Genomic DNA, 9,351 nt, shown 5'->3' with positions numbered 1-9,351 from the left:
CAACCAGTTCTTCATCCAGACACACAAACTGCTCACGGGGACAAATATTCAAACCGGAACAGGCCAACATGTTCACGCACACATTCGAACAAGACCTCTTCACAGCACAGGATATTTAACTGTCGCTATACACCAGATACATTGATGACATTTTCTTCCTTTGGACTCACGGCAAAGAATCATTGAAATTACTACATGATGATATCAGCAAGTTCCATGCCACCATCAGACTCACCATGGATCACTGTCCAGAATCGGTTGCATTCTTGGACACACTCATCTCCATCAAGGACTTCACCGTACTGCAAGCGCACCGATAACTTCACAATGTTCCCCTTCTAAACACGTTAAAGAAGCCATCCCCTCTGGACGAGCACTCTGTATATATAGGATCTGCTCAGACGAAGACGAACACAACAGATATAAAAGAAGCTGAAAGAAACACTCATAAGAACAGGATATGGCACTGAACTCATCGATCGACAGTTTTGATGTGCCACAGCATAAAAATCATACCTTCTCTTCAGAGGACAAACACAGGACATGACTGACAGAGTACCTTTTGACACCCAGTGCTTCCCCGGAGTGGAGAAACGATGACATCTTCTTGAGAGCCTTTAACATGTCATCGATGAAGGCAAACATCTCGCCAAGGCCAAGCCCAATCCTACTACTTTCCGTCAAACAATCGCCCAACCACAAACAGATCATTGTACGCAGCAAATTACCCAGCCTTCAGGATGATACCACACAAGCCTGCCATGACAACCTATGCAAGATGTGTCGAATCATCAACATGGATACCACCATCACACATGAGAACACCATCCACCAGGTACAAGGTACACACTCATGCAACTCAGCCAATGTTGTCTACCTCATATCCTGCAGGAATGAATGTCCCAAGGTGTGGTACATCGACGAGGACATGCAGATGCTAGGACAATGGATGAACGGAAACATACAACAAACACCAGACATGTGTGTCCCCTTCCAGTCGGGGAACAATTATACAGCCAAGGACATGCAGCCTCTGATATTCGGGTAAGCACTCTCCAAGGCGGCCTTCAAGGCACAGGAAAGCACAGAGTAACCAAGCAGAAACTGATAGCCAAGTTCCACATGTGTGAGGATGATTGCAACTGAGATTTTATGTTCATGTCACACTACACGTAACCCCTACCATTTGGCCTGGACTTGCAAGCTCCTACTAACTGTCCTGGTTTGAGACAATTCACACCTCTTCAACCTGTAATTATCCTTATCTCCACTCGTACTGTCTCTAAATTTAAAGACTTGATTATCTATAAAGACTGCATTTCAAACATTCTTCACATTCCAATCTGTAATTATCTTGCAATTGTGTTTTTGCCTATATATACCGTGTTTGTGAACCTATTCTCCATTCACCTGATGAAGGAGCAGCACTCCAAAAGCTCCTGATACCAAATAACCCTGTTGGACTTGAACCTGGTGTTGTGAGACTTCTTACTGTGCCCACCCACACTCCAATGCTGGCATCTCCATATCCTGACTATTTTAATCAACTTTCTCTTTTAGATATGTATTAATCTTATCACAAACTCCAGTGCTATTTTAAACATTTTGAAAATAGACCATGACTACCTACAGCTGACCATCGAGCTTCATACCATCAACACACAGGACACAAGGCTGCAGCAGTAATAGATTTAGCCACAAGGTGTGTGCTTTTATTTGTCCTTTGACACTGGAACACATTTCAAACATTGTCAAACAAATGCACTGCCACTAAGTGTCAGATTGGAAGGAATTCAATGAATTTGTTTGTTCAGTGACTATGATTAATATTAGTCTCCATGGATCCCCTTTGAGTCTCTGGAGATCTCACCCTTCTATTCATAAAGGCCTGCTTCCAATGTGTTTTATCTCTTCATATCAGGGGGAGTTTCACATCTAATGGTAACAAGGATCAGTGGCTCTATAGAAATGGACCAGCAGAAGATAACCTTCTTCATCCTTGGGATAGAAAAGATTTTCTATCCACTCATTGGTGACATTGGCATCCCTGGTAAGTCCCAATATCTAGCTATTAATTCTATATTCCATGTTCCACTACATTAATCTTCTCATCCTGTTTATCAGTAGATTCAGCTCTGAGGTAGGTTCAGTGCAATTCTTGCGTTTTGCTCTTGATGTTGTTTTCATTTGGTTTGATTTTATTATTACACAATATTCGCTTCATTCTGAACTTAAAGAATGGCGTATCTGTCACTTTCAACATATCCTTCATCTCTAATACAGAATAGAAATCTGAAATCAGATTCTGTTAGAACATAAATAAATGTTGACATGGTTTGTGCCGATGGCTCAGAATCCATGTCCCGCAGTCCAGCTTACAATCTGATATCTGTGCTTTCAGATGTTTCACTTTCTGTAGCATTTCTGATTATGCTGGATGAAAGCTCAGCAGGACTGGTAGCATTTGTGGGGAGATAAATATTTCGTTAATATTTAACTTTTCGAGTCTGTGTGACCCCACTTCACAGTTCCAGTGATGTGGACTTGAAATTTTAAGTCTATTCTCTCTCTCTCTGCCCAGATGCTGACAGACCTGCTGAGATTATCCAGCATTTTATGAATTTGTTTCAGATTAGAGCATCCCCAGTGGTTTTTTTTTTGCTAAGTGGTTTTTTTGTTTGAAGAAGCATTGAAATGTGTGAGAAAGTAAGTTGATGGATTGCAGTGATTCCAAAACTCTCCTGTCGAATTGCTGTTTGGACTTTATTGAATTATAAACTGCGGACGAATCTCTCAGCAAACCTCATGGACAAATTTCTATCAGGTTGCCCTGTCCTTTACTGTAAACATTTCTTGTCAACTTCATATTTGCAGCAAACTCACCTACTTTCACCAGAACAAGGAAAGGGTTAGATCTGCAGCAGCTTTTACCTGGCCTTTACAAACTGTTTCTCTCCATGTGATATTGCAATGGAAATATGAAATTCATTGAATGATTGCTTTCATTCAATGACAGTCACTGCTTTTAACAGGTAACACTGTCATTGTACAGTTCACTGTTTGTTTCGAGCTGGCATCCTTCCATCAGTTAGAGATGATGCGAATGCAGCATCTGAACATTGGCAAGGGTTTCATCAGATCGCTTGTTGTACCTTTTCTGATGGTGAACACGTTCATTCTATAAAGGTAAAATCTTGCCATTGCTGCGTGTGATCTTCTGCAAGAACATGACTTCTTGGCGGTAAAACCCTGCTTATAACTGCTATGATCATTTCCATTGATTGCCAACCAGAAATTCTCACTAATCATCATTCATGTTAAGAGATTGCAGGTCTTTTTGTCAGTATCCCTGAATAGGAGATTCGGCTACCCGCTATTATCTAGGCATGGGCTACCTCTCCGGATCACAGGGCAATAGTAATATGGCCATTGTCCATCTAGTGCAAACAGCAACATCAATGGCCCTTATTTGTTTGATTTGCGAGAAAGGGCAGCTTTATTTGGCCTCCCCACCCACCCACCTCATATGAAACCTGTGTCGCAGGCAAATGCCTTTGTTCTTGGTAGGTGCAAGTTACAGAGACTCATTATCATTCAACAATGTTCTGAGGACGCAATCTTTCCTTTTGAGCCTCTTGGTGCCAGAGGTTGATCTGATGATCTTTCGTGTCTACTGTCTTATTTAATCAACAAGTTGTCATCTGCTTTTTCAATGCATGAACTGAGCTCACTGTGCAGAGGCAGGAAACCTGTCAGCAAAGATACAAAGTGCCAGCATTTGCTTACTGTTTCCAGTAGGGTGCCCTTAAATCACATTCACAGACTGAAATACAACATCATGACCAAGGAATGTTGTCTTTATGAATGCTGTATTTATGAAGGACAAGGTGCGCACAGCATGGGATAGAATTCCCACGTACACTTGGAGCAGATTGTCTGCACATGCAGCAGTTTCCTCAGCGTGAGCAGCATGCAGAGGTTCTGTGATCAGGACAGGTCACATTTTGTTCAGCTTTTATTCTTAATATGTTCAGGTTTTTCCCAATTGATCTTGTGTGAACGCTTCCGCCTTTCACAAACGTAGCAAAGAAGTAAGTCGGTAGTAGCGTGAAATGGAACAGAGTAGAACCAATTCAACATTTAGAGTCATAGGGATTTACAGCATGGGAACAGGCACTTCGGCCCAACTTGTCCATGCCACCCCTTTAGTTAACCACTAAGCTATTTCCAATTGCCTGTGTTTGGTCCACATCCCTCTTTATCCAACTTGCCCATGTAATTATCGAAAGCTTTTTAAAAGACAACATTATACCCTACTTGACTCCTACCCCTGATAGCTTGTTCCAGACACTCACCACCCTCTGTGAGAAAACAAATGCCCCTCTGGACCCTTTTGTATCTCTCCCGCTTCACCTCAAACCTATGCCCTCTAATTTTAGACTCCTCTACCTTTGGGAGATTACATCGACTAACTACCTGATCTATGCCTGCTCATTATTTTACAGACCTCTATGAGATCATATAGACCTCTCTGAGGCCAGACACTAACATATCATTAAAGAAACTACAAATGTTTCCATATGTCAGGAAATACTCAATGAAACTGGTGACTGTGCTTTCAATCTGATGGAAGATGTCCTTGTTCATGTCTCCTCCTCACAGTTAATGTGGTGACCATTATGATCCTCTTCTGGGAGAGGTGTGGGCTCTCCAATTTTGTGATCCGCTACCTGGTGGCCATGGCAGCAGCAAATCTACTGGTTATTATAATTATTACCGATCTGATGATGAGGCGCATTCCGTTTGTTCATCAGCAAGAATTACTTTTTGTGTACTCCATCCCAAAGTGTAATATGGTGCCCTGCTTTATGCAGCCACAGACTGTTCCATCTGGTTCACCATCATTTTAATCTTTGATCGATTTGTCGCCATTTGTTGCCAGAAGCTGGGAAGGAAATATTGCCCTGAGAAAACTGCAGTGCTGGCTCTGGGAACAGTGACTTTACTGAATGGTTTGAAAGAGACCACATGGTATTTTATATTTTCAGATAGATTTCAGCTGTGGAATGACCCCTTTTGTTTTGTGCCAAGAAACATTTTGGACTCACCAGTCTGGTCAACACTTCTGCTCCTCTACTACATTCTCACTCCGGTTGTCCCACTTGTTCTCATTCTGCTACTCAATGATTTCACTCTCAGACATGTTTTCTTGGCCAGTAGAGTCTGTAGGAGACTCGAGCATCACAGCACTGGCAAGAGTCCCAGCATGTCACAGGGGGAGAGTCAAAGAAAATGTATTATTTTACTGTTTTACATTTCTGCAGATTGCATCCTCTTATAGTTAGTGTATGCAACGTATTACACATGGCCTGGAATGTGGTTCAGAGGGTATGAATCTGGATTTTTGCTGACATTTATTGGCATAATAGCATTCATGCTGCAGCTCCTGAATTGCCGTAAAAACCCTTTTATTTATGCTGTTAGTCAAACTGAGTTCAAAGAGCAGTTGGTGAATGTGGTCAAATATCCATTTACTCAACTTGTTAAATTGATTAAATAATGAAAAGAACTGAAGAATTTCCAAGATCATTGTCCAACCCATTCCATGTGCAATCAACTTTTGTGGGTAGATTGGGTAGGCATTTGGTGTCATGGTTGGGAAGACTGCAAAAGATTTTAGAAGGATATTGTTAAATTTTCAGAGCGGCAAATAGTGGGAAAAATGAAGCCTGACAGAAAGAAGTGTGCAGTGGAACATTTCGTTAGCGAAATAGCGAGCTCACGTTACTTGGAAATTTCAAGCCGCTTAGGATTGATGCAGAAATTGATGTTTTGCTCCAAATACGTCAATCACTAAAAGATACACTGTGGCCTCCTGCTTGCCTTGCGATAAAAACATGGCAAAGCAAACACAAGGGTTTATTCGTAGAGGGATAGATTTGAAAAGTAGAGAAGTTATTTTTAATCTGCAACAAACATGTTTAGACCACACATATATTTAAGAGTTCAGTGCACAACGTTGCACACTATTATAAGCAGAGCTGGTGGCCATGTTATAAAAAAGTGATATAAAGGCATCAGAGAGGGTGTAGAGAAGGTTTACAAAGCTAATACTTGAAATTTTTGAGTGCACTTTGTTATAATTGGTCGCAGATGAGATCCCCTAATTTGTTAACTTCCTGGACTGTGCTCGATTTTGTTATGCCTTCAGGTGAGGTGGAGTTTTCTGGCTGCCCTTATTTATTGAATCCGCTCTCCCACATAGCCCCACCCCTTTTCTAGGCCACATCTTATTAATAATCCAGTTCCCAAGATACATTTTCACAATCTAAATATATTTACTTTTTAGTCGGAGTCAATTTAAACAGCTTCTCTTGAGTCAATGACGAGGTAAGTTTATTAGCTACCATAAACGCAGCACACAGATCAAATGATTCAATATTCAGGACATGTTGGCAATATGAGAAATTAAATATCTACATAAAGGATAAACAAATGAGTGAGATTGAGGGACAAATTCAGGATAATTAAAGGTGAATTGGAATAGCTGAGTAAAGGCACAGGAGTTAAACCAGAGGAAGTTATCATCTACACACATGAGCACAAGTGATGGATTTCCTGATTTGGTGACCGAGTCTGATGCACTGCATTCCTACTTTTGCCTTCAAATTTCTGCTTTAAAAGTTATCCTCACATATTATATATATATATATATACATACTCAGCACAATCCTCATACAAGTTTCAAATTAAATGGCTGTCAAAATTAGAGAAATTAAAATTTGTTTTAAGCCTTTATTCTTAAAAACCCATGAATTTCTGCATTTAAACACATGACTTCGACATGAAGTGACTCAGGTTCAGATTCCTCTCTCCCTCTCGGGGGAAATGCAGAACATTTAAGTTTTCAAAGATGTTTAATCGAGTTATTCTGGAGCGATGAAGCTATGAACCTTGAGAGATGTATTTGAAAAGTCACTCATCATCATCTGTGTTCAGTTCCATACAAATAATTAAGGATAAGCTTATAATTAAATAGAATAATATAACGATAGAACAGAGTTGAGGAGGAACTTCTTCTCCCAGAGGGTAATGAATCTTTGGAACGTGTTTAAGTCACAGACAAATAGATTTTTGACCAATAAGGGAATTAAGGGAATTTTGACCAATAAGGGGAGCAGGTGGATAAGCGGAACTGAACCACTATCACATCAGCCCTGATCTTATTGAATGGCAGAGCCGGCTTGAGGGGCTAGATGGCCTACTCCTGCTCCTATTTCTTATGTTCTTATGTAAGTGTACATTGGACAACCTTTGAGATGATTCCTAATTAAAACCGAGTCCTTTCTGCTAAAAGTATTGAAGTTTGTAAGAATAGATAGTTTTGCTGGTTGAAAGTCAGTGAGTTGCTGGTTGACTATTCACTGTGAAATGATTCCCAATTTTTTTCTCTTATTTTCTGTACTTTAGCCTTGTCAGTGCTACCTACACATCAGAAGCAAATGATGGCAAACTCAACGGCAGTCAATTCATTTCTCAGCAACCCAACAGGATTGTTTGACGCTGAAAGAGCGAGTCCTTACAAAACGTTTGAAGTGGTCCTTATTGTGACTGTGACAGCTGCGTTAAGCTTGGTGACAATTATTGGAAACATTTTGGTCATTGTTTCTATCAAACTAAACAGACATTTACAAACTATTAACAATTACTTCCTTTTCAGCTTGGCCTGCGCTGATTTGTTTATTGGTGTGTTCTCTATGAACCTATACACCACTTACATTGTAATGGGCTACTGGCCATTGGGCCCAGTGGTATGTGACTTATGGCTCGCTCTGGATTATTTTGTCAGCAATGTCTCTTGCGCGAACCTTCTAGTCATCAGCTTTGATCGCTATTTCTGTGTGACTAGGCCCCTGAGCTTCCCCGTGAAGAGAACAGTGAAGGTGGCGGGGATGATGATTGCAGCAATTTGGGTGGTACCATTTACGATCTGGGTTCCTCTTATTCTCTTCTGGCAGTTCACCGTAGGCGAACGGACAGTTAGTGAGAGCGAGTGTTATGTACAGTTCCTCTCCAATCCAGCCATCATCTTTGGCACTGCTGTAGCTACTTTCTATGCCCCTGCACTCATTATAATTGTTCTCTCTGTGGAAATAGCTCGAGCCAGCAAAAGTCGAATCAAAGGGAATAAAAAGGTGCCGGGATCCAGCAAGGGCACCATTTCACCCTCTCTAGTGAACGGCAGCACAATGGAGCCGAACCAAAACAACACATTAGATGGTACTATTTTTTTGTCACATGACAAACAGCAAAATGTCAAAATAACTGGAGAAATATTAACTAGTAAGGATGGCCAGGTGGCGACGCCGTCTCCTGGTAAATTACCTCACCCCAGTGTGGTCCCATCAAGCCATTTAAGAATGGACAACCCCAAACTCTCTTCCATAAAAGCTATAGGCAAATCTGAAAATGGTGCTGATAGTGCCACCACAATCAGAACAGTCGCAGATGTCATCAGCAAGAATGGGCATGACAGCGAAAGTAGCGCAGAGAAGATCATTTCGATTACCAGCACAGCTTTTGAGAAGAGTAAGGGAGCCCTGTCCCGGGAGAAGAAGGTAACTAGGACTGTCCTGGCTCTTCTCTTGGCATTTATCATCACTTTGAGCCCATACTTTGTCATGGTGCTCATTTACACCATAAGTCCAAGCAGTGTCCCTGACACAGTCTGGACTATTGGATATTGGCTCTGTTACATCAATAGCACTGTCAACCCCGCTTGCTATGCGCTCTGTAATCCGACCTTTAAGAAAACCTTCAAGCATCTTCTCATGTGTCAATACAAGAACATTGGTTCCATAAGATAAACACACCCGAATTTTATCAACACTTTATACATCATAGTGATGACAACTCTCTTAATAGACGTTTAAAATGCATGAACTTAATGTTTTCATTGTATCAGAATAAGGTTCAGATCGATGGGTTAGTGGTAGTGGTGGTCAGAGGGGAGCAACAGTGGTCATGTCGCTGGGTGGGAAATCTAGATCAGCTAATTGATTTTTATTATTTTACGAGTAATGAGCAATGTTGGCTAGGCCAGGCAGACATGATGTTTCCAAGGGCAGTTTCAAGTTTTTGACTTGAAACTGCCCTTGGAAACATCATAGCGAGCCATTCAGTTGAAGGGCACTTGTGGATGGGAAACTAATTGTGGTGTGACACTCCATGAAGGAATGAAGTGGGTATCTATAGTGTGTAATATTGGAAAGACAATTCAATTATTTCAAATGGGTTTGTATTATAAATGAAGGATGTGCTGAATCTTAAAATTTACTAATGAGTGAGCAG

General features: G+C 41.0%; 1 protein-coding gene across 1 annotated transcript; it reads left to right on the top strand.

The window, feature by feature from the left end:
• Positions 1-7,502: 7,502 nt before the first annotated feature.
• LOC145348496 (muscarinic acetylcholine receptor M2-like) lies at positions 7,503-8,867 on the top strand. Its single transcript, XM_080196684.1, has one exon. The coding sequence runs from the start codon at positions 7,503-7,505 to the stop codon at positions 8,865-8,867; it is 1,365 nt and encodes a 454-aa protein (XP_080052810.1).
• Positions 8,868-9,351: the final 484 nt, after the last annotated feature.

Source organism: Carcharhinus amblyrhynchos, chromosome 9, assembly GCF_965287045.1.
Source record: "Carcharhinus amblyrhynchos chromosome 9, sCarAmb.v2.hapA, whole genome shotgun sequence".
NCBI classification, from domain to species: Eukaryota; Metazoa; Chordata; class Chondrichthyes; order Carcharhiniformes; family Carcharhinidae; genus Carcharhinus; species Carcharhinus amblyrhynchos.
This window is presented reverse-complemented; position numbering and strand designations above follow the sequence as displayed.

Coding starts and splice junctions, on each gene's coding strand:
- LOC145348496 (XM_080196684.1), top strand. CDS start 7,503: ATGATGGCAAACTCAACGGCAGTCAATTCATTTCTCAGCAACCCAACA.